This window comes from Gymnodraco acuticeps, unplaced genomic scaffold (genome assembly GCF_902827175.1).
Source record: "Gymnodraco acuticeps unplaced genomic scaffold, fGymAcu1.1, whole genome shotgun sequence".
In the NCBI taxonomy this organism is placed as follows: domain Eukaryota; kingdom Metazoa; phylum Chordata; class Actinopteri; order Perciformes; family Bathydraconidae; genus Gymnodraco; species Gymnodraco acuticeps.
In genome coordinates this window covers 1,556,656-1,583,123 of record NW_022989803.1, presented here as the reverse complement: position 1 = coordinate 1,583,123, position 26,468 = coordinate 1,556,656, and the positions used below count along the sequence as shown (strand labels likewise).

Below are 26,468 nucleotides of genomic sequence, written 5' to 3'. Positions count from 1 at the left end.
CATTTTGCAGTTTAGGGAGTGTTATGTGCAGAAGGAAAGGACAACTATTCTTCTGGATTTAAAAATAAATTCTTTGACATTTTTACTCTTATGGAGGATGGTGTTGAATACAATCTCATGGGACTAAATGGCTAAGATCCATACATCTATTGTTAAAAGTACCATAAAACATTGCGTCAGTTAATGAAATGCAAACACTGCCAGAACGAGGCAGTTTTCCTCTTGCGAGTACAGTGCCAGCATGGCGAAATATGAGTTGTGCGAGAACATTTAGCCACGGTGTCTTTATTGTGAATGGCTTTATTGTCTGTTCAAGACAGCGAATGTGGAGCAGCTTGTAGGGGAAGGGAGTAGGTCTGGTTGAAAGTGTGTCTTTTGGAAGACAAATAGAGCTATAATTATTTGTATCCCTGTCTCCAGCTATTTTTCTAAGAGGCTCTGGCCACAGAAACCGGGGCCTGGAGGTAGCCAGGAAACAAGAGCAGGGGGAAATCGTTTTTCTACATTAGGAATGAAAATTGAACGGCGGCCCAGAAATGTCGAGTGAAGACTAAATGGTAGACGGTGTTCTGTTTCCATGAACTCATGTGTTCACTGCAAGTCTTTCTCTTCGGCGCTCCTGCTATTTTGCCATTCGGTGAAAAAGGAGAAGGCCTGTCTAGAGTAGTCTGGCATTGGAGTGAGTGTGCAGAAGAAGTGACTCGTTGTTAATCTGTCCTTTGGGGAGTACAGAGGACAAAAATAACAGACTGTAGTTTGAGCTGGGGGTGGGGAGTTCAGACCCCTGCACCCCCCCCCCCTCCCCTCCCTCCCTCCTGCAAATAAACACTCATGGGGTGTTTCTCAATGTCGAGGAAGGCTGCTCCAGAGCCACTATTTCAAGCATACAACGTAATCGAGTGCCGCCGAAGGACTGTTCCAATGTCCAGCATACTTGGAATTCTACCGAGGCCGGCGTACTTCGTAGCGATGCTTTGCGCACGGACCAATTTCAAAATCTTTGGCGGAAATCGCGCTCCATTTAAGGCGGGGCCTCGCATATGATGCACACCTGTTAGCCTGTTCCACAATTCTTCGTTTTCTGAGGCTAGGAAGGATTCTTGCCTCGCTTCTGAAGCAAGTGACTCGGAAGACATGTGCTACAAGCGTCATCTACATTGAGAGACACCCAGCGACTGCATGAACACCCTTTGATGAACACACACTCTGCCCTGAGCTGAGAAGCACTGTATGATATGCTCTGATTGCATGCCAATATGAAAGGGCCTTGACATACACCCATGACACTGTTTCAATTCAGGATGACACAGCAAATATTTAAAAAAACAAACCCTGCTCTGTGTCCTTAATCCTGAGTAGGAAATGAATGCAATCAACAAGGTGTTGGTTGTAATTCCGTTAGTTTAATTATTTTTCATTGCATCTCTGCTCTATTTGAGTCTGAATGAATTGGTTATGAGTCAGCTCTTCATATCGGATGAAGCAGGGGCAGGGAAGAAACTCCCTCTTGTTGTGCAGTAGGGGGAAGTGTTGCTCCAGGCAGGGTGAGCAGACTGTAGTGAAGGACAACTGAATGGAGAGAGCACAACAGCTCCAGTTGACAGCAATAACAATGGCTGTGCCTGAAGCACAGAGACCATGTGCTCGGGAGGGGTGATTTTTGGCTGTTTGTAATCCTTTTATTTTTCTAATGTGCTCACAATCACAGACTGTTTCTTCATTACAGGCGCAGGAAATTATTGAAGTCGACATTAAAATCCCAGGATAAGGTCGAGCAAAACAGTCAGACTGCCGAGTGTAATTTGTTTGCATGGATGCCGAACGTATGTCAAACGTTGTATTGGGAATATTGTAATCACTTGAGCTCCACAACTCATTACTGGAAATCCTGTCAACAAATTACCCACAGCAGTAATCACCTTCACTGTGTTATTCCAGTTTGTGAGTTTGAATGTCAAAGCTTGATTACTGCTCTGAATGCCATACATGCACAGATAGGCTGGGTGGAGATGTCTGATTATGTAGGAGCAGCTGTGTTTGGGAGTTTTAAAGCAGCCAGAAATAACTCTGTTGTATGCGGTTGCTATGGCAGCTTCATGTAGCTCTGCAAAGCTACACAATGCTGCACCATTGGAGAGTGTACGAGCATTAACCTCACAGGGAGGTATTTGCTGCTGATCACTGACTGTTCGGTGGAGGCGTGCAAAGAGGCCTGGATGTGCTCCTGCGTCTTTGTTTAGGAACATGTTTTTTCCCAGCAGCCCGATGCCCTGTTGCTGATGTCACTGCTGGTATGGCAGAGTCTGCAGCCTACTGTACGTTGCCATGGAGGGGGCAGAAATACGAGACATGTCCATGCTGTGCCAGGCTGCTATAATAAAGATGGCTCTCCTCTGCACTGCCACTTGTGTGCACGGCAGCAACACGGTATATTAATTACCAACTGCCTTCTCCTCTGTGTCATTCACCAGTGAGGGAATGAAGGAGAGAGAACATTCCAAGGCACGTCCTTAAAATAAAGCAGCACTGTACGTGCTCGGAGTGTTAACTTCCACACAGATGACCCATTTTTCCATCTCAAAGGGTCTGTGGATGGGTGGAAAAAAAGAGTGGGGGTGGGAGCCAATCATGTGAATCTAAAGCAGGCTACAAATCCTGCCGGATTTCTCTTCCTCTGTGGGGCCGTGTCTTTACTGTCAACTGTTTTTCCATCCCTCTGGTTCTCCTGCTGCCCTTCCTCCATGCAGGTTTCTTCCCTCCTCCATGTGTAAATCCAGCCTACTATTCATCTCGGTTGTTTACATTCCCAGTGAGTGTGAGCTGCAGGGTGTGGACAGCCAAACCCCCCTTCCACCCAACACTCTCTAATGCCATCCTGCCCCCCACCCTGCCTCCACCTATCTCCTCATCACTAGATCCCTGATAAGGCGGAAATTCAATAGCACTGCATGAGAGTGCATCACATGACCCGTCTGTGAATTCCTGTTTATGTTGCGTGTTTTTTAAAAATATTTCGGTCTGGTTACAAGCCTTGTTTTGGAGCTGCATTTGTCATGAAGGGGAGACAAAGAGGATAACAGCAGCAGTGCCGCATGGGAGAAGAAGACACAAATATATCTCTCAGCATCAGTTCTCATCCTGTCATCTGTCATCAGCATTATCTGTGCAATCTAGGCTAGGAGTGAAACTAGAAGAGGGAAGTGACACGTACGCTGAGCAGCAGGGTGAGGAAAGGGTTAACTGAGCAGACTGTGTGCAGTTATCCCCCCCCCCCCCCCCCTCTCTCTCTCTGATCTGCCTTCCTGTCTCACAGTGCAGTGGCTTTGAAAATCATGAGAGAGGCAGACAGGCTTGTTTTGCATACTGTAGGTCTCCTGCATTGACTTGTAGCAAATCCCTGCCCTCGGGAGGCATGTCAGGGGGGATTAATGGAAGGGCGCGGGCCTCACAGAGTTTCCCATTGTCGCAGTCCAGTCCTGCACTGTGTTTTCGTCCCGCAGAGTGAGAAAAGATAGAGCAGGTGGGGCAGTGCTGGTGGAGGGAGGGTCCAGCCTATGTGTGTGTGTGTCAGTGCTCGGGGGAGAGGAGAGTGGGGGGGGGGGGGGGGGGGGGGGGGGGGGGGTTGTATACAGTGGTGTTATTTCCCTCTGCCCTGATTCTTTTGAGCTGAGCTGAAAGAAGGGGGGAGTGTAAATAATGTATTTGGAGCGCGGGGTACAAGGAACTGGAGCCTGACCGAGCTCGGTACAGGGAAGGGAAAGGGTTGAGCGGCCATGCTGCTTGTTGGAGGGGGTTGAGGAGGGGGTGGCAGAGGGGGAAGGGGGTGGCAGAGGGGGAACTGTACGAGCTACAACAACCCCACTGCGGGGCTCTGGGGAATGTGGGGCCTCCGCAAGAATGTAGCAATCCTCGACTTCCGCTAAGTGCTCTCAGTGTTACCTAGACAAATAGTTTGCTGCTGCTGACTGCCATTAACAATGCAACATAATAATGTGGTAAAGGGAAATGCTATTTCACAACAGGCCTGGGGCTGCTATGGATTCAAATGGTTTCTCGAGGAGCAACGATTCCAAACTGGAAACCTCCTATTGCAGGATAGGACAATAGTCAGATACAAATCTACAATTCTTTTATTAATAGTTTGACATTTTGGAAAATTCTTGCCAAGAATTAGGATACAAGATTGCTACCAATTTGTTAGAAGCAGCAGCAGGAAGTTAGCTTAGAATTAAGACTGGAAACAGCTGGAAAAAAGCTAATAAATAGCATCTGCAGTGGCTCTAAAGGTGTGTTCGGACAGAAAGCAAGCACATATTTTCTTGAAAAATGTGCACAGAATTGGGATCTAACATGTTCTATCCTAATAACCGAAGTTTAAAAATAGTTTTGATGATGTGCTAGACCAGGGGTGTCTTTTTTTACCGAGGGCCACATACAGAGAAATATACGAAGGGCTGGGCCACTCACTAGAGGTATATTGCCTCATAAGATCAGTTATAAGTAATGCTTGTGAGTGTTGGCAGCTCATCCCTTAAAACAGAAGCCCCAGATTGATTATAATAAGGAGAAATAGGTCTTATTAATAACACATGAATACTACTGGGTAATATATTTTAAGTACAATAAAAGACAAGCACAAGTTTCATATGTGGGCCATATTCCATTATACTTTTGTAATTTGATGAGGGCCGATTAAAAATGCTCCGCGGGCGTATTTGGCCCCCAGGACGTAGTTTGGACACCCCTGTGCTAGACCATTTGCTGAAGACTGTTTCCTGTTCACAAAGTCTGTAACCCCTGTGTATTTCATCATCTTTGTATGGATCCTGGATAGCTTTTTCCAGTCTTTATGCTAAGCTAGAGAGAGTGGAATCGATTTTCTCATCTAACTCTAAGATTAAACATTATATTTCCCAAAATGACAAACCTGATTTTGAATGTGATGAAACTCGCACTAATATACCATCAGCTCTGTACTTCTCTTGTTATTGCGAGTTGTTCTTTTCTCCCCTTGGCGCTCCTGCTTTTCCCTTTCTCCCACACCTGCTACATTTTATGGCAACGATAAAGGGGAGCTTAACCTTGAAACATGATGGAGCAACCCCGACTCCCACAACTACAATCACCTTAAAAAGAAACAACAAAAGATCGCTTCTGTTCTCCTTTACATGCGATGTAACCTCGTTGTAACTTTTCCATTTTATCGTCTTTTCTTGGTCTCGCAGAACTCTGCTGCTGTATCACCCTGTGTAGCTCGGCAGCTACAACCCACTCGTTCGCCCGAGAACTACAAAGTGGGTTTGCCGCCTTGCATCTTGTGTAACTACGGTCTTTGAAGACTTGGCTTTGAGCTCTGTGTCTCATCAATTCCCTACGCAATGCTAAATCGGAATCTGAGGCGAACACATAAGGGGGTAGCTTATCTGCCCCACTCGTTTAATGTTATTCATTCATGCACACTAGCCTGTGCTTGCAGAACTATTTTACATTTTCTGTTGTTTATGTATCTTCAGTTGGATGTGTTTGCATGATTAGAAATCAGGAAGCACCGGTTGCTTTTTTGTAGGATGCATGAAAAGTGACTCTTCATATATTAAAGGTCATGTCCTGCGTGAAAGTAAAGCTGTCAGAGAGGAAGAGAATAAATCAATCTGGTCATGAGTCTGGCCAGTGGTGGGTCTTTCTGGGTCATGCTTTGATGTTAAATCCTGCCTCAACAGAGCAGAATGCATCAAATAGGGTGAAACAGATATCCCGCCATTTCCAGTCTATAAGGAAGCTGCACCATGAAGTGAGTGGTGCTTATCAACGCAAATTCCTGGCTTATTTGTCATCTGGGGCCCCGGATTTGTCGCATCAAATCTGCTTTCCTCAATGAACTGGGGACGGAGATTAGGCTCATAGTTCGTAAGATAATAACAGCGAGTCGGGCTTTGACTCTCAAAAGAAAGTCTTTAAGAGGGACAACGCGGAGAATGGAGTGACGTCATTCGCAACATCTGATTCTCACGCTAACTCTTTTTATGTCCTTCTGGAAATATGAGTTCCCTCTGTCCACCGCCCAAATCCATTTGAAATACCGGTCAGACTTGTGATTGTTCGGTGAACCTAAGCTGCTGAGCCATGCCGCTCTTTCCTATCCTTCGGCTTTCCACTTAACGCCAAATCCTCTTCAAGGCTGAGATGATCCACCATGCAGCCATCCTTCACTATCAATATATGCAGCTGAAGAAACCATGTTCTATTATCTCTGTCTGATCATATTTACATGGAATTGATTAGGCCGTTCTCACAATTTTCTTCCCCATTTCATCTCTTTTATTTTCACACACTGTCGATTTGTGTCAGCATATTGCCGTGTGAGCATGCAGAAACACATCCCCGGTTTGCTTTGAGATTCTACGTCAATACCCCCCATCTGACCTATTTTACTAAAGTCTTGATCTCCCTCAATGGTTGTTTGGAGTCTATTTGCAGCTACTGTGATGATAGGATATTATTGCCTGAAATATGAGCGACTCGTTATGTTTGTTTTCAAACCGCAGTACATTCATTAGCATATAAAAGGCTTATCTTTTTATATCCTTACCTAGTTTGAGGTGTTATTCTCCATAAATTATTTCACAGTAGAGTATAGGGAGTCAATCAGACGGATAAGTTCTGTACCATTTAGTTTCGCCCAGAATTCTTGGACTTGATTTGAATTGTAATGGGCTTGTAGATGATTAATGAATCAATTATTGGATACAGCATGTGATCTCGGGGCAGCTGCCCCTGACAGCTTTTCAAATTGAAAGAAGCACAATCGTTGCAGAAGCTCGTGCGCTGCCAACTCAATGTGCTCCTGTAATTATAAATGCATGCAATAATTAACAAACAACTCCACTGTGAGGTTGTTACACGCCGGGTCATTTGGGGTCAGTAGTAAGGGGCTGGTGGGGAGAGGGGCTCGCAGATTATTGCACTTTGTCCGATAAGTAAGGCAATGCAGATTGAGTTAATCTCATGGGGAGAAATGCACTGTAGACTTTCAGTCCAGATGATGCGCGGCGTGAGGCCTCAGAGAAAGTTCCCCTACCCCCCACCATCACCACATCCACCCCCCCTGCTCCGTTCTTCCACAGGGACGGCTTGTTGACATCCATTAGGAGGTTTCACAGCATCGAGCTAGGCCAGGAAAGAGGGCTAATGATGTCATTCCCTCAGAGATGACATTAAAATGTCAAAGTGACATCATCCATTTAGCGCACATTTTCCAATAATGTACGTTTCTCTTCCTTTCTTTACCCCTCTTCCTTAGCCTTCCTTCCTAGAAAACTGAAGCCCCCCCACCCTTCCCAGTGCCTCCAGGCTCTACTTAGGTGTGCAGCCACACGATGGAGGACAGACTGGAATAAGAGGGGATATCATCAAAGTGTCTTCTCCGGCAGCTATAAATGCCCTGCTCCAGAAAGCAGTGTTTTGAACAGGCTAAGTGTGTCGCATTACATTTATCCATTCCCCTTTTTTTTAAGCTTCAGCTGATGCTAATTCATCTTGTCTGTACAACAAAGACCCTCACGCCCTTATTCCTCCACCTCATTCACAATATCTAACACATGTAGGAATGGCCGCTTTATGTGAATGTATCCTCCCTAACAAGTGTGATCCGACCTGCTTTTGATCATATTAAGATGTGTGACGGATTGAAGGGAACATCTTGTACTATGTGCTTACTCTTCCCGCCTCTCAAGCTGGTCGACAAACACACTGTTTTTCCAGAGAAATCTGAATTGTATTTCTTACGAGGAAAACTTGACAGCTCTCTATTCTTCAGCCCAGCGAGTGGGCAATAATGGATGCTTGAAGGCAGAGTAAGTAGACGTGAACTGGAAGCAGAGAAGGAGGGCTGCGCCTCACTTAATAATGAATCAATTGATCTGCCTGCAGATGATGGATCTGGTTGCCATGGTGACAGATGCAGTGCTACCCAGAGCGTGGAGAAGAGGTTTGTTTCCCCGAGTATCCATATGCTCGAGGCTGTGAGCGGATCTTGGCCGTGAATGTACAATGACGCAATGCGTGACAAACACAGCAGGTGAGAAACTGAAAAGATGAAGAGGTGGATTAATGCAGCCAGATGGATATTCTCCAATGAGGAATCACTGTGCACAATCAGCAATCCATCACATCATAATTCCAAATCTATTTCTCCCTTTTTTTACCCCGAACGTGTAAAAGATGCTGCAGGTGCACGGAGAATATATTGGCAATCTCTCCCACATTGATTAATCTGTCCGTTTCTCCTTTGATGGATGCTACGGCAGCGAGTCAGAGCCCAATACACATGTGTGGTTTTTTTATGTTGTTGTGCATGTTAGCACCGGCGGAAAAGTGAAACCCAACATGTTTTCCGTGTCTGCATGTGTGCGCTCCGTTGCCATGGCAACACGGCTGATGCTGGGTTCAGCTGGGACCATGTTGCCAAGTAACAGCTGAGTTATGAGAGTGGAGGACAGGAGCGTTGGCGTTGAGGAGTGGGAGGAAGGGAGGGTGGGAGGGAGGAAGGATACGAGGGCTTCTACAAAGACAGCGACCAACAAAGACTGCGAGCGTGAGGGGGAAAATATCTGTGAGCGTTTATTTAGGTTAAAGCTCCGGATTGAAAATCTCACTCTCTCTCTCTCTCTCTCTCTCTCTCTCTCTCTCTCTCTCTCTCTCTCTCTCTCTCTCTCTCTCTCTCTCTCTCTCTCTCTCTCTGTGCCTGCCAGACAATATTAATACTTTGGGTGCATAACAAAGCAGCTCTAGTCTCTTGAAAAGGCACACAAACAAAATAAGTGCTGTGTTGCATACCAAACAGCAGCCGCTCTGATAATCCTTTTTAAGAACAGAAAATTGGAGTAATGAGTGTGTGTTGCTGCGCTGACCCCACCTCTAACAGCACTACACACAAAGGGCACACAGCCTGTAATGACTCACAAGCAGGCAGAAATATCGGAAAGAGTCCAGCTCCGAAGCCCTGGGCTGTAAATGATCGTGTGTCCTTTTGGTTCAGGGGGCTCGGATATGGAGCTGAACCCAGTGGCCTGCTGTTGAGTCAGCACTGGTTTAGCATACGGACAGGGAAGGCTGCACTGAGCTCAGTTTCATGGTTTTCTGTACAGTGGAAACATGGCCTGTAATCAACTCTGTTTAATAATAGCTGGTCATGTTAGGATTGTTCCAGGCTTCACCCACAAAACCTCTCCTATGTGCAAGATGGTTCAAAACAATACACGATGATATGTTCTTTAATATCCATGACATCTCTGACCTGCTCACTCGTGAATCATCTTCAATCTGCCTCCTGGCTCAGACTCACAGCATGATTAGGCATTTTTACTGTGCTATCAGTGTTGTCTCGGGCTTCCGGCTCAAAGGCTTTTGTCCGTGCTCATTAGCAACACATTTCCCTGTCTACCGCAGGCTGAGCAGTGTGATTTGTTGTCATGGAAACGGATCATGAAGTGCCTTGGTGCTTCATTTGGGACTAATTGTCATCCCCAAACAAACACATGCACGCCCTTCGATTCACACTCGCCAGAGCTTTCTTTTGTTAGAATATTCTCATGCTCCAATACTTCACCATAGACAATAAGCCTCCCAGCGACACAAAGCCCCCAAAAATCCTGCGAACATAGCTGAAATCTACCTCATAGCTATTGATGTTCCATGGAGCCGTTTGATCCAAACATGCTGGGTGAATTTTCAGTCTGGGAAAAGGGTAATTTGACGCTCAGGTCGACACGTTCAGTCCTCAGCTAAAGGTTGCGTTAAGGAGCATCAAAGATCAGAGGGTCTTATTTGTGTGCAGTTCAGGAATCACAGGTGGAGGCAAGGCGAAACAGAAAAACAAAAACAATGGAGCCAACGTGGCCCCGTCTTTATATAACAGAGCTTGCCTGTGGCGATTGTGCAATGCGGTGCAGTAGTCTGGGCTGATGTAAACAGAGTCTCAGAGCCTCTGGAGGCTCAGCCATGTGCCTTGATGCAGCAGTTATGGGCACATGCCCTACTTTCATAAATCAGAGTTGGGAAAAAAAAGGAAACAGCGTGAAGGGAGAGGAGGAGGGGAGAGGGGATGCCGAGTGAGCAGGAGAGGGAGGGAGAAAGAGTGTTTTAGAGGGGGGGGGGTGAACAAGGCTCATATTGATGTTCCAAACACAGCTGCAGGCGTCAGCTGACTAGCTGGCCTGGAAGAAGCCCCAAGCTCTGCCTCCTGCCTTTATCAGCTTACACTGTGACCTTTCTCTCTCTACTGGAATAGATCCCCCCCCTCCTCTAAACCCCACCTCCCCCTCCAAATCTGGCCCTTTACCACGCACTGTCCACAGAGTCCGGACCCTGTCTGTCCTCCATGACATGTGACTTTTGCCGGGTGCTTTTTTTATATCTGCATGCTTTGGAAACACTGGCTCTTTTTCGGCGCCTCAGCACTTTCATTTGTCTCACATGGCTCGGTTTTCCAGCCTCTCTTACACCACTCACCATGAGGTCACTGTTACTCCTCACGTCCGCACCCGGCGGCGTAGGATAAAGAGAGAGAGCGGTGATAAAGGGCTCGGTTACTCTGCAAATACATGTCAGTTCAGCAGGATTGTTGGGCAATGTACGGCCCTCTCGTGTCAGATTTATGGGAAGCGTTCCTAGAAATAAAGACACAGAGAAGGATTTGGATGCTATGCTAAGCTGATAATTTATTTTCAGGACATTTTTAGAGAACCTGAAGGCAGCAACAGTTCAGGATGAGTTTGAAGCAGCAGCTGTCGTCGAAAGTCCGTCCCTGAGGGGCAGAAATCCGCAGAGGTAACTGTCAATCACAGACCTGCAGGCCTCATGGGCTTTTTCTCAGAAAGACGCCCCCTCCATGTGCACACACACACCTCCCCTTGATGACGCTCTTCAAGTGTTACTGGATAGTGTTTCTATGGGAGCTGTCCACCCCCACACACACACACAGCAGCACCCCCTCCCCTCCCCACCAAACTGTTTTCAGGAAACACTCATCCTTCTCTGGAGATGTCGCTCGGGGCGGCTCATGCACTCATAAATCCTTGGCTCCTTTTCTGGGAAATGAAGGGCTTGAAAGATACATACATACACACACACACTGAGAGTAAGGAAAAAGGGGGGCAAGGGGGGCGACGTAAAACACATCTTGCCAAGTATATCTCCATTTCTGACAGTGAAGAGATTGGATTGAGTGTCTGCCTCCTGCGGGAAGCAAATACGGCACATTTTCTGCACCTCCCCGGGTTACTGAGTGAGAATCGGAGACACTGCGGTGTCTAGGCAGACCTCAGCGACACCAAAAACAAAACAGGAATGAGAAGTGTTTGGCCGTGGAGGACAAAGGGGCGGATGGAGGGGGCAAATAAGAGGGAAGGCGAGAGAAAGAAAAAAAGCGTTTAAAGGCAGCCATCGCCAGCTTCAAATGTCACCCAGCACCCGGTTGGACAATGGAACACAGCTGTTGCTAAGCTTTGAACTGCAGCTGCCCATCTCCTGTTGGCATTATTTGCGCGTACATGTGGTCACGGGTTGTGTTTGTACATGGGGCTCCTTTACAGTGTTAAAGAAAGATTGTACCGTATTCCAAAGTAAGAGGGTGGATCGAGGTCACAGGGAGTTGCAGAGAGACACACGAGTAGGTGGCGAGTATGTCAGATGGTCCTGATTTAGAAACCCTCGAGCTAGAGGCATGAGGAGGGGTGGCAGAGACACAGCAGCTCAGTCTGGAGTGGGCTGTAATGGTTTGGGGTTGGGGGTCAAAGAGGGGGAGGGAGGCAAAGGACATAGTTGTGAAGGACATGTTACGCACAAAAAAACTCTCTTCCGATTGAGGGTCAAGAGACAATTGTTGAGATGAAATTCGAGAGCTTCTCTGGAGAGCACTGAAACGTCCGCATTGTCCGTCGTGCCAGAAAACTCCTTCAAGTGCCTCGTTATCAATGTCATCTGTGGATCATCGAGAACATTTTCTTCCCCGTCTCGGCTGCTTTTTGATCATCCTTTCAGACAATGCTCCATTAGGCCTTGGCTGATTTTCCAAAGCACAGCTCAATTACTCCAAGGGAGACCCATTAGCATATCAGAAAGCACAGGCGTGACTCTGCAAATAAAAGAACACATTAGATCCTCCTCACAATATGCTTCAATTATTCATATAATGTAAGAGCCAGCGGATGGAACCGAGTCACACCTGGATTTGCATTCAGCTGAGGAAATTAACATTTCTTGAGCTCTCATTCGAGCACTAGCTTTTGGAAGTTTTCCCAAGCCTGCGGTGTGTCCGCCTGCTTTGTCGCACACAGACGATTAAGTAGCCTGACAATACGCCTTAGTGTCAATATGCCTTAAATGTCACTTTTCACGCTACACCATTTTGTCACAGTAGTTAAGAGTGCCACCCCCAGTGCCTGCTCAACTACACAAGCCAGGCCTCCTCAATTATTCATAAGACACACACATGTGGTCTCACCTTGCATTGGTGTGTGTGTGAGAGAGTTTGAAGACAGATGATAGCATTTCCCACAAATAATGCTTCTTGTTCTGGCATTTTAGCAAAAACAGAGGTGATGAAACAGTGCACGGCTCAACAATGAAAACGTCAGTCGGCGCCATTAATCCTGAACACGCCATCAGCAGCCATCACCCTCCACCCCGGTGATAAATGAAGGCACCTCTGCCTGTGCCGATCAGATGAGTCAGCAGTATGCTACAGGAATTTGGACGACAGAATATCGACACGTTCTCGAGCGTTGCGTGCAGCGAGGATAAAACATCGTAAACTTCAGCTGGAGGAGAGGGGGAGTTTCCCTGAATTATATATCAGCCCTTTGATTCAGCCTTACTATTTTTTTGCATGCATGAGTAAATTCCGATGCGTGCTTCTCTGCGCGGCCGCCTGCTGCACTGCAGGGATCCGGGTCGCCGCTGTTGCTGTACATAAAGAATGTGTGGATATGTGTGTGTGTGCATGTGTCAGCCGCTGACTTTGTGTTCATTCCACAGTAAATTGATCTGGCTGCTCACTAGACTGGATGGAAAAGGGCCTTGGTCGAGAAGTGCACACTGCACCAGCAGATGGGAGAGCCCACTGTGTTGCTATCACATGGCCTTCCTCCTCACTGGGCATGCTCAGTGGGCCACACCCCACCCCCCCCCCCCCCCCCCCTCCCCAACCTCGCAGGGCCTGTTTGAACCAGTCACTCTCTCTTGTTTCTCATCTGACCTTCAAAGCCAGGCATGGTACAGTAGGTTGAGAGGGGGCGGAGGGGGGAAGGGGTGTTTTTTTAAGCTCTTTGGGTAGCAGGGCTGATATGTCACTCATTATTTCCACTCCGTGCCTTTGCCCTGTCACAGCCCTCTGAGAAACATGCAAAGAAACATTGCTGTGCACGCAGAGGCTTCACAATGCTATCAGATGAGAAAGCATTATCTAAAACAATCTATCATCAGCATATAGTATTAGCTTCTGTACATCTTCTCGACACTATCCGAACATAAACACACATTTATAAGCAGATGTAAAAAGGGAACTTGTGTAGTGTTACCCAAAAGGCTGAATTACAGGGAAGTGAAATCATTCTTGTCACTGAACGCTTCACTTACGTAACACAACAATTGTGCAACCTGATAAAAATAAATAAGAGGAATTCATTAAAAATCACGTCAGCTGAGGTCTCACATTTCTCGGGTGAAATAGAGGTGTACAATTAGAGGTGCAATCTTTTTATGAAAAGGTGTAAAAAGAAATGCAGGAGTGGCGTCTTTAGATTCACAGCAGCAGCAGCTAGGTATCTCTGGTTGTTTCATGATCTCATTCACACATACAGATGACAAGGATAGGTCATACAAATGATATGGAACCATGTAAACATATTACGCCACTGCAGTCCATAATGATTATCTAAGTACAGTTTATGAGTGGCATCATTTTGTATTTCCCTACTGTTACCAATACACCTCATCACTATATTTGCACACTGCCTGCTGACAATGCAGAGGACTGAATCACAGGCTGCATTCCTCCATGAGTCACATGGCACAAACAGAAAGACATTTTCTAAATCCCTCAGGCCTTTACACATTCTCTCTTTGTCTTGCAACCACATTCTGCTTGTCTCTGGTCCTTCCATTATTTGTTCTCTCCCTTCTCTGACTCGCAAGGCCCACTTCCTGTTTATGTCAGGCGAGCATCAAGCCAATCAGCTGTGAAGGCTGTGATCCTCCTCGTAGCTATTTACTACCCTGTGGTCTGTTTAAAAAAAGACTGAAAGCGAGCTAAGCTGGTGCAGTCTTGCTGAGTAAGCAGACACGCAAAGCTCCAATCAGTGTCCACAACTGACCTGCCATACATCTCAGCCTTTGTGCTCATGAAAGTTTGTGTAGCTGCAAACACACATACAAGTGTGGTTTTTTTGCACTCTCTGACTCACTTTGTGGGGCGTTCGTTTATTTGCTTATCGCATTTTTCACAGCGCAGCGGGTTCTGCACGCTGACATTTTTTTGTTGCCGCTGAGGGCTGGAATGTGCTGGTTTGCAAGTTTTGAAGATAACAAAGCAGCATGAGGCGGCTGCGTGTAAACTTTGGATGAGGTCACAGTCCGCCAACACAGCATGCGGTGACATGAGAGGGGATTTTGTTCTGGGTGGTGTCATACCTTTACTTACTGTTTTTTTTCCTGTTTGTTCTTTGTGCATTTCAGATCACAATTACAGGTTTTGAAAATGTCACACCTTAGCTAGCATTTGTTATTACTAGCTTGGAGGAAAGTGTAGACTGCATTTGAGACAACAAGAATAGTTCACTGTTCACTATAAATCTGTTAGACAGGGAGAAAATATAATCAGGGCTTTGCCGGGGCATTTGAGTTCACCGCAGGCATTACATGAGTACTAATGCCTGATTCAACACTGACTCTGGCAAACATGCCTTACATAGGCCTACAATGTTTACACCCCACAATGAAAGCTGCTAGTCAGACAGTCTGATAGCGCGGCCTGGAATTAGATTCAGGAAGTCATGTGATTTCCAGGTGACTTGGCTTTACTTTGCAGGGATTTTTCAAACCGTTGCCAATACACATTCAAGTGAAGACATCTCTCAGAATTACACCGATACATGGTAAATCCAAGATACAAACACTGAACAAGTTCTTTTTTCAAATACAGCAGCACTGAGCTCATAAATACCTCCTTTCAAATTATTTTTCTCTGCTTAAAAATAAAAATACAACAGAAAGAGTTTAGCAGTTGGACTTTTTCAGGGTGAATTGGCTCCCTGGTGCCATCATTGAACAGAAATGCATGAATAATGAATCGGCACTGAACTCCTGCTGAACCCTCTGCACCAGCACCGAGCCAGGGATCAGCAGCACATGACATTCAACACACTCGCGCACACACACACACACTTGCACTCAGGGACCTCTGCAAAGCTCCAAACATGCTAGGGCTAGGCAATCTGCAGTGTCTGCTGCATTAATTATTACACTGTGCTGCACCTGGCTACAGTTATATTGAGGACTTCTCTTTTGATAAGCCTTATGACTGTTGGGAGGTGGCGGAGGCAAAGTCGGCCAAAAGTGGAAAGATAAACACAAACTGCCGGCAAACCAGAGCTGAAGCGGTTAAAAGCTCCCGCCCTTTTGGCAGTTCAAGAGTGTGTGTCTGTGTGAGCGGTTCAATGTTTAACCCTTGTGTCAACAGCGCGCATGTGTCACAACAGCATTCCTGTGAGGCGCTTGTCTTGTGACAGAGCGGTTTCATAATGCTCTGACCGACCCGCTTGCATTGTTTTGTGGAAGGAGGAAGGAGCTTTTGTGTCGGTGTAGGACGAGTTCCATGTCCCTGCATGTTGTGTGTTAATGAGCAGCGAGGTGAGGTGGTGAGGAGCTGGGTTAACTAGTTCAAACACAGCACCCTGTTTACCCAGATTAAGCCTCTCCTCTTCCCCCTCGCTGTGAATGGTTAACTTGGCAGAGGATCATGTGAGCACTGCAGTTACACAGGAGGTGAACTTTGCTCGTCTTGTTGTTAGGCAACTGATTAGAGCGATTTTGTCATGCGAGGAGAGCGAAGCACGTCACACAGCCTGGGGAAGGGAGGCAGGAACATACTCTTTGCAAAGTAGATGCAACACGTGAAAATAAAAGTGTTGAAATGGGGAGGGTGCTTTGTCCTTCAGGGCAACCCTGGGTATAGCCAGACGTGTCAGTCAATGTGAAACCATTTCCGCTTCAAGGCCGTCTGGCTCCTCCCTGCCATTGTGTGGCAATGTGCTGTAGGTGAACTTTATCCCGCTTTGTTGAGAGAGAGAAAGCTTTCAAGTTATTTGCATAGAGCAAGGTCAAGTTACACAGAGTATGTGAGCCTGCTGAACAATGTGGATCCCTTCACTCCACATAAGGAGAGGTAATCTCCCGCTTTCAAATGTTAACAGCTTGAAAACTGCCCCAACCTGTATGTTGATGGTGTGAAACAATCCCAATCTACACACACTGTTACATTACCATCACAAGAAACACACAGATATCATTTACCACACCCAGCTCGACATGGCCTTTGGACAGGCAGGTTTTTTCTGCAAACACATGTTGCAAGACGGCTCTCTATCAACAGCAAGCTTGTAGTCGTTACACATTTGCACAAAACAAACACGCGGGTTCATATCACCTCAGGCTTATCAGGCTCCTTCAAGGGCACTGAACTTTCCCACAGTGCTCCCTTCACTCCGTCCTTTTGTATCCTGTTGGGACTTTACTGTTGTGCAAAGGCTCTGCTATTCATTACATGTGCTTCCCACAGTATTACTGTACCACTTAAGCTGAGCTGGATGTGGTGAATATGACTAAACTACTCTGTGTGCCTGGTAAGTATAATGGCTGCATGTATGACAACACCATTCATATTTGTTGCAAAACTGGTTGGTCAAAGATGAAGAGAGTGTGAGGTCATGTGACCTTAAGTTCCCAGATAAAGGTTGTCACCACTTTCATTCCATAAAAAAGGGCTCTAACACAAGGATGAAAGGAATATTTGATAGAGAATTATATACCAACATAAGCAGCTTGGTATCCAAAAAATGACATTCCCATAAAAAAAACTGTAATCTAAATTTTGTTGTCAAGGTTTCTAATCAAAGTCTGAATGGTGAGAAGGTCCAGGTGGATGGATGGTTCAAACCATTATATGACCTTTTAACAGGGGACCGCTCTTCATGTCCCATGTAAAACAAAAATCAACATTGACTTTAATGGCCAAACGCAACTAAAATAAGTCCCAAGTTGTAATAAACTGTGATCATCCCCCGTGAATTCACACGCACACGGTTGTACTCGTCATTCCAGCTCTACTTTCTATTCCAGCTCCTCACAGCGAGCTGTTTTTCTGAGACAAGGCTTTGAAGTGGACGTGGGAGGTGAGGCGTCGTGTGCCCAGATGCCCAGACACTGTGGTTAAGAGGGCTTTATCACACAGACAGGAGGACATCGCCTGGCCTCCCATCTTTTACTGCGGCGGGACGCTGAATGTGACAACCAATGCTCCTCAGCTGCTCAGGGGCCAGGCCTGCAAAACCACAGGCGGATAATGAATGCCACGCCATCGTGACAACTTGCACTTTTATGGAAAGGGGGGGAAGGACATCTCTGGCATGGACGCTCACAGCATATGATGAAACATCCTCCATAAACCAGACAATCAAAGGGAGGGCAGGGAAGCATCTGTGGAATCTGTGACGGGAACCTCTGCGGATTTATGACCAATACCAAAAAAGGTCTGCTTCCAAGTAAATGTGTTTAGAGTGTAATTGCGGGAGAAAGAGAGATCACTTTCCAAATCCAGCCACAACATCTGTAAGCGATGCATTACGGTTGCATATCTCTATGATCTTCCCAATCTGAATAAGCCACATTCTCTCTATGAACAATTCCCCCCGAAAATTGAGGTTTTCCAATTAGGTCAGTATTTGCTATTCTTGGCTTCCTTTCCTCCCAGTTATTTTTATATTCTATACATCACAGACATTACTCTGCTTACCCTTTCTGCTTTCAAGGCAAATGTTACTAGAAAAGGAGTCGCTTTGATCTTCTTCCAATAGCAACCCTGAAATATCTTCTAAATAAAGGACTTATACATATGCATGTTCACACACACACACACACACACACACACACACACACACACACACACACACACACACACACACACACACACACACACACACACACACACACACACACACACACACACACACACACACACACACACACACACACATAGTTATGCATTATTCACCGGGGTTTTTATCCAGTTTGAGCTGAATTAATACATGCAAAGAAGTAAATACAAATCACAAATCACACGGGTGCTCTAACTAATGACAGAAAAGGACAGCAGCAGTGTGAAAATCATGCGCTGCATTTGAACTATTTGACATCCGAGTGCTGTGTTAACTGCTGTGCCGGGGATGTCAGAGTCCATTTTCTAGCTAGGCAGCTCAGAAACAGACAGGAGCACCGGTAATAAATAAGCCTACTCTGGGAAAGTTTTATTTTGGCTCAGACGTAGAGGTTACATAACACATGAAATACTCTTTTCTTTTTTGGCTCAACGAGAGGAAAGAAATGCAACCTTTGTCAAGATGAGTAGCTGAAGGGAAAAATGCTATGTGTCAAAAATATAAACGTTCCTGTTACACAAATACACACATTCAGACACCTACTGTACATACATATTCATACTGCTGTAGATCCTCATAATTTGGATTTGTCCCTTGCGCTGTATGCATGAGAATCACTCAAGGTATGAGAACAAACCAGCCGTACAGAAGCTAGAGCAGTGATACTGTGCTGTCCTTCTATAAATATGTGTGTGTTTGTTTTGTGCATGATGCATGAGGACATTATGAATATTTTGTCTGAGTCTGCCACAAAGCTGGAATGACTGCACTGCTCAGTTCAGTGAGCTAAACATAACAACTATGAGTCATGGCTGAAACTGCCTTTTAAGGGCAATAAGTACGAACCGTTTAAATGTGCAGTTAATGTTACTCATTCTAATAGTCACTTATATATTGGACTACCTAACCTCGAATACTGGTTCAGCGAGTTCAAACTATGTGCTGATTTTGCTAAAAGAGGTCAGCGAAGGTTTGTTTACATCAACGTCTGGTTGCAAATGTATGGGGGTTTCCACTGGACGGAAATTATGTCGTCAGCTTGCTATGCATGCAAGCTTAGCATTACAGTAGCAAAGCTCAGTTTCTGTTCCTGACTGCCAAAATAGACTCTGCACTGCATCCTTCTGTTTAAAAAATGGATGTGAAAACAATATGAATTTACATTTTTTTTCTTCTGGGACTATTTCCTCTACTTTCGCCTCTGCTATTTTCTGGGTCGCCTGTGCCCGGTCGATGCGGTCAGATTAAGGGGATATGTTACCATCTTGTTTTTTATTTCTAAATGGATGCACATGTGGCGCATCTGGGTCCAAGCCTGACTCATTACTCACTTTTGTATGTTCCATTCTCTGCAGCCATGGCAACTGCTGCATGTTTGGCAGAAAGCTTTTGAAGGCAGTGGAAAAAGAGAGAGAGTGGGAGCCTAGGGAGGGAGCATAAAGGGAGAGCAAAAAAAAGGGAGGGAGATCGAGCAAGCTCTCAGTAGTTGGCCTACATCCAGTGTAATCATGCCATGGAGCCGAAATGAGGCCTTTGGCAGCACACCAGGTTTCTGAGAACAAAGATGTGAGCTTCTAATGTTGGCGGTGGGGCCTGCTTGGCATCCTTTGCCATTTCCCAGCAGCCCTTGCCTGGGCCAACTGCCAGGCCTCCACCCCCCACCCCCACTGGGACTGCAAAGAGGATCAGAATAAAGAGAGAGACTTGTTTTTCACTCGCCTCTTGCTCTGGCCCAATGACATCACCTCTGCAGCCTCCAGCCCCCAGATTCCAGCCGCCCAGCACATTTTTCCCTTTTCGCCGTCGACCCTCCATTTTATTTGAATTCCACCATTTTATACCTAATCAAAACAGACTCCTTAAAATGCCTAATTTCTGCTTTTGTGCATATGTTGCACAGCATTTCCATGCATCATGCAACCAGGAAATAGAATGAATCCATTCAGAAAAAGCAATAAAACATATTTTAAAGAAATCAGGATAGCAGCTAATATATAATGCTTTAGCATTATCTTTCATTGTATATCAACTCTAATCCTCGCTGGCTAAAAATAGCGCCGTAAACAGGATAGATATGGTAATTGGGGTACTGTGATAATCTCCATGGTTACATATCCCTGTTGCATACAGGAGCTCTGCAAAGCTTGCACATTAGTCCTTACATTTACACCCCCCGCCACTCTGTGCAGCTATTAATCTGCAGGCAGGTCACCACAGCAGCTGCTTAACTTCAGTAGTATGTCCTCACACTGTCCTGCTGTAACCTCCTTTATGTCTGTGCAACATGTTAGCATTGAGTTGGCTGCTCACCTCAGCAGTTGTGCCGAAAAAGGTTATATAACATGGATGTTGTTCTACTGAAGGACAGATGGAGAAAACATCCAGTGCTGAGTTCGGTTTAGGCATAAAAAAACTTCAGAGAGAATTTGTTATGATTTGCTGCCATGAATAAAAGATGACCAATATAAAATTGAACAGGCTCAGAAAGCGATAGAACAAAAATAACGTAATCACATTAGGCCTGCGATGCTGTCACACTCTGGGTATTCCCCTGGCCGTCACCTACTGTAGCTCTCACTCTTTATTTAGATATGTCTCAATTTACATACTGCTCGAAGAAAAAAAGTTCAAAACAGCGTTATACTCCATCTGGTTTGGTGTGGCGGGGTCACACTGTGGTGATTTTACTGTATTCATGCTTCATATTGCCAATCAGAGCCATAATGTGCATGTCTGGCTTCCTCTCAGACTGTTGTCGCCTCTGCTCTGCAGCCACAGCAGCTTTTATTTTAAATCAATGGGTTCCTATTATAGAATCGGGTGATTTAGTTGTCATTTAATTAAATCCCAGCATGCCTCCGTCTTGCATAATAGTGCGTATATTTGCTTGCACAAACATCGAGTGAGCGGAAAAGCAAAGGATCACAGCATAACTGTTTCCCACCAATCTTAAGGAAATCTTTTGTTTATTTTGCTCCACACAACGGCCATTTCCTAACTGTGTCATAAAGCCTATACCAGCACTTCCTAGTGTTGTTCACCCAACAAGGACTAGGGTTCGAGAGAAAGCGGACATGGGAAACAAACAATACAGTAGTTTACATTCAGAGCAACACTGGGGGTACTAAAACCATGTGATGTTCTAAAGGGAATATAATTGTATTGCATTGTGGGCAGAAACAATCATGTAATGGAAATGTGCTTGGTGGTAACATGGCTGTCTTATTATTTTGTTTATGGAAACCCTCTGAAGAAAAAAAAAGCCTCACGCCACAGTGTTTGAATCATGGCCGCCGGGCAGGGAGCCAAATGCCCTGATGTCCCGTAGATGGGTGAGGCGGATGAGGGTACGTGACTAAACATCTTGCTTCCTCTTTCCAACGTCACATGGACTTGCACAAACATATCCTGCGTTGTGTCTGCAGGTTACAGACGCATTGCCTCACCCAAAGCCCGAGGCTAAGCTGCAATGAGTTGGAATGAGCCCAGATGAGAGGGAGGAATCTGAACTCCTGGGACACTCCTCCAGTTCAAACCTACACTTTTACTTCAGGGGATTTTTGGCTGGTTTTTTTTTTTTTGCATATGAAAACTTTCGAGTGACATTTTGTGTATAGTGTAAACACAAATCTTGACATCTCACTCAGAGTAGGCCTAATACTTTTTTATTTTTGAGTGCTTTAGTTAATCATTAACTTACAAACAAGTCAGAATGGATGATTCATTCAAGTGTAATTTAGTGGTGGCAGATTTAGATGACTGACTGTTTTGTTCACTAGAATAAAATGTGGGCAGGCAGAGCTATATTCATGCTCTAACCCCGATCCATTCAAGCTTGCAACACACTGGCTCTGGCTGGAAATCCCCACCTCATGACAGAGCTTCCTGGTTACTGGCTAACAGAGGTGCCCTTTTCTTTCTTTTAACATTAACAGGGTAGGAAAATATTATCCAACTGGTGATAAAAAACCAGTCAGTGCATTTTGAATTCATTCTGGCAAGGTGACATCATTATATTGGCAGTAGGCTACAAACCTTCTAATGATCCTAAAAATATCCCCTATGAAAAAAAACAAAAAACAGTGTGTTGCTGCACATTTTATATGTATATTTCCTGGATTACAGTAATTGTTTTTCCAAGGATCGATCCACCTCATTCATTGCACAACAGTAGTAGTAGCAGCTCATGGCGTCGAGGCGCTGTGTGTGCATTGAGAAAAACAAGCTGCAGAGCGTTTTTCAGCCTGAACCGGATAATACACTGAATTTAGGACAAAGCAACAGTCAACTGCAGGAGCTACCGACTCTCTTTTTATTTTATCCCCTGGCGGTCTACTGCTAACCTACAGCCACGTTTTGGTCATAAAAAAAAATCTCCTTCTCGCTGCAGGCAGGTTGGTATTGGCGGTCATATTTTTGCAGGTTTGATAATAATAACACTGAGCTAACACGGGTTACTCTATTCAGTCGGAGGCGGAGGTGAGGCTGAACTGGGTGCAGTTTTGGCAGAGGCTCAAGTGATTAAATTAAAATAAAAAAAAGCAGTGAGTGACAGAGGCTGCAGTAAACCGATGGGGGAGAGGAAGGAGGGGGGGTCTGTCGAAGAAATCAAGTCAATAGAAACTGAAGTGGAAGCAGGCGTTTAGAGCTCCGTGGTGACGTCACTGCTCCACATTGAGCCAGTAGTAGAGAGTCAGTGGAGATAGATAGAGGAGCGCCGTAGTAAAGTACACACCGTCATGAACTTCTCCCTCTAAAACTTCAACGTTGTTGCTCTATACGTCGGGAGAAGACGAGTTTGTGTGTTTTTTCGACAACGGGAACGTGCTCTTTATTGGCTTTTTAAAGGGAGCTCGGAGGAAAGCAGGAGAAGAAGACATATTTTGGGTTTCTTTTCGGGGGGTTGACGACGAGCGCTATGTCGTCCGCGGCGGTCGCTGCTTCTTCCAGGAGGCAGTCGTGTTATTTATGCGACTTGCCCCGCATGCCGTGGGCAATGATCTGGGATTTTACCGAGCCCGTCTGCAGGGGATGTGTCAACTACGAAGGAGCAGACCGCATTGAGTTTGTCATCGAGACTGCCCGCCAGCTCAAGAGGGCTCACGGGTTTCAGGAGGGCAGGTCTCCCGGGCCGGGGAAGTCGCAGCTCTCCGGGAAGGAGATCCAGGCTATCAACCACGCTTCTGCCGGAGATCCTGGCTCCCGGCCGCCTCAGCCGCTGGACCGCTACCCGCTGTCCTCCGACCGCCCGCCCAGGCTGGGTCCAGAGTATCAGTCTAGCAGGCAGGCAAACGGTATTCCCGTCCCCAATGGATTTCCTAAGCCTGACGAACCTCCGGAGCTGAACCGCCAGAGCCCCAACCCGCGCAGGAATAGCGCGGTCCCCCCGAACCTAGTGCCTTTGGTTAACGGAAACATGCCCTCGGTGCACGCAGTCAACGGCAGACCGGGCCAGATGGGGCTTCCCTCCGCACTGGCGGGCGGTAGTCCCGCAGACATGGGCAAGAGACCTGTCTCGGTCTCCAGCACCGAGCACGACAGAGACGGCAAGGAGAAGCACAGACCGGACAGTCTCACGCCGGAGCTCTCCGAGAGCCACAAAAACAGGGCAGACCCGGAGTGGATAGGCAAGGGCAAAACGGTGAGGGACCTGATGGCTCTGCACACCTTCGACAACAGGTTCAAGAAGGACCATGCGGCCATGCAACAAAGGGTTATGAGCTATGAATCCAGCGCCACGGCTTCCAAATCAGGTAAGCATCCAATAGTGTTGAAATTCATGAATATTTTGTGCAATTTAATTTTTTTTAAATTATTTGTATTTACTTGTTAAAGAATAGTAATTGGGTTGTAGTGTACAAATTAGAAGTATAGTAGCCTGCAACTTTCAAACTTGATTTTATTGTTATGTATTTGTTGTTATTTTTTCGTTCTGTGCCCTGTGATGCAGCAGGGAACAGCAAAAAAGCATGTCTCCCTTTCAGTGGAATTGTTGGTCCTTGTCTGAGCTATGCAACTCAACTACTTTGTTTAACCCTTTCCCACCTCCAGACAGAGGAAAACACCCCCGGAGCATGAAGAGAAAAGCCTCGCCTGAACCAGACGGAGAGGGAACAGCCGCCAAGCTCAATGGAGAAGGACAGCAGTGGTTACCACCACCTACTGACGGACTGAAAATGCCTCCAGTTCCCCCGCCAAGCTTCGCTTCTCCCCCCTCAACAATATCCCCCCACTCCCGCACCACCCCACCTGAGGCTGCCCAGAACGGCCAGTCCCCAATGGCTGCTCTCATCATGGCGGCAGACAATGCAGGTGGGAACAGCTCCCCCAAGGACGCCAACCAAGTCCACTCCACCACCCGGAGGAACAGCAGCAGTCCCCTCTCACCGTCCTCCATGAATCAAAGGAGGCTGGCGCAGAGAGATGCATCCGGTGCAGGTACACCCCACGTGCCAGGCATGGACCAAGTGCACCCCCAAAGCATTCCGGACTCCTCGGTACCTGGCAGCATACCCCTGTGCTGCACGCTGTGCCACGAGCGTTTGGAGGACACACACTTTGTTCAGTGCCCGTCTGTGCCCTCTCACAAGTTCTGCTTCCCCTGCTCGAGGGAAAGCATAAAGCAGCAAGGTGCCACGGGTGAAGTGTACTGTCCAAGTGGAGAGAAATGTCCCCTGGTTGGCTCAAACGTACCGTGGGCTTTCATGCAAGGAGAAATCGCCACCATCCTTGCAGGAGATGTCAAAGTAAAAAAGGAGAGGGACCCTTGATTTTGTTTGAACACTTCTTTGGGGAAGGGGAAGCAAAAATATGAGTATAAATATATAAATATCACATACATACCATTCAAACAAACTAACGGACTTGTACATATTGGACCCAAGGGAAGAGTATACTTCGTAAACATGGTTGTATAATTTTTGATTTTTGAATACATTGTGTTTCTATATTTTTGAAGATAAAGGTATGTACTCATTATAATGGACTACGTTCCTCTTTGTTGATGTTTAACAAAATTCTTGATGTACTTCTAGGTCTGGTGGCAGTTCCTGTTTAACGTAGAATGTGACTAATGCTACTCTACGAGCACTTGGCAAAACTGAAATGCTTTTAGCTGTACTTGTATGCACTTGTTTAAAAATTGCCAAATACAATTTCTGATCTTGTATGAACTTATTGTCTGAGCTTGCTTCATTTGAGTGATTAAGAAGTTACACATGGACAGATGAGGGGTATGAGGATAGGTGGCTCTCTGCTCTGATGCGCAGGCTTGTTGTGACGGCTCAGGAGATTTGATTTACGCTGCACAACATAAGTAGGCTACTGTGTTTTCTGCACACATGCCTGTGTATGATTCATGGAAAAGCATGGGCGGAAAAAAACACAAATCACATTGTCCCAAATTTGCTCCAGATTGTGCATCACTGTAACTGATGGCAGCGTACAGAAATAGGTGCCAAGTCATGTTCAGTCAGCTGGAATCTGTTGAGTCAGTAATGTGTGAATGTGCATGATTGTCAACATGATACCATAGTGTTCCACAAATTGGAATTTTAGCTGAAATTCACCTCTCTGCAAACATTCATAGCTTTTATAATGGTGCCACATACTTTCAAGCGTGTATGCAAATTATTTTAGATGTTGTGACGTTTTTGATTTAAGACAAACCTGTCATTTTAAAATATTCAAACTTTTGAATTACCAAGCAGATGAAAACCCATTTTGAATAAAACCAGCATGTCAAAAATATCCCCAAGCATGGATAAGGTGCATAAGCACTGCAGCAACACCCCCTTTGACTATCACTGATACTACCAAGAGCAAATGTCTGCCTAAGTATGCAATGTTTGCTCCTTTAGAGTAAACAATGACACTGTTGCTGCCTTGCGTACCAACCTCGCTCTGTATCTCTTGAGATGCACATTTAATTGTCGCAGATTCATGGCGGCACAGCCATAAAAACAGCAATTCTGTCTCCGTAATGGCGAGTAGGCAGCCAGACTCATCTCTACAAGCAATAAGCGCCTTATGGGGTCGTTATGTGGCAAACTGCAGTTACTGTGTCTGCAAAAGAGAAGCGATTTTGAGGCTGGTTTCTGCTCCCTCAGACAAAGAAAACTCACTCCCATGTGGCTGACACTGCATCAAGCCGACAGTCACATGGAGATACATATCTAGCAGCGAGTGACTTGGTGTGGTTGCGTAATAATTTGACACATAAACTTGCTTCCTGCTCATGTTTCTTTGGAGCTGTCAGTG

At 45.9% G+C, this 26,468-nt stretch overlaps 1 protein-coding gene across 1 annotated transcript; it reads left to right on the top strand.

The window, feature by feature from the left end:
* Positions 1 to 22,536: 22,536 nt before the first annotated feature.
* On the top strand, positions 22,537 to 25,381 carry irf2bp2a (interferon regulatory factor 2 binding protein 2a). The gene is made up of 2 exons (XM_034227443.1): positions 22,537 to 23,962; positions 24,261 to 25,381. The coding sequence occupies exons 1-2, from the start codon at positions 23,128 to 23,130 to the stop codon at positions 24,977 to 24,979; spliced, it is 1,554 nt and encodes a 517-aa protein (XP_034083334.1). The 5' UTR covers positions 22,537 to 23,127; the 3' UTR covers positions 24,980 to 25,381.
* The last annotated feature ends 1,087 nt before the right edge of the window (positions 25,382 to 26,468 follow it).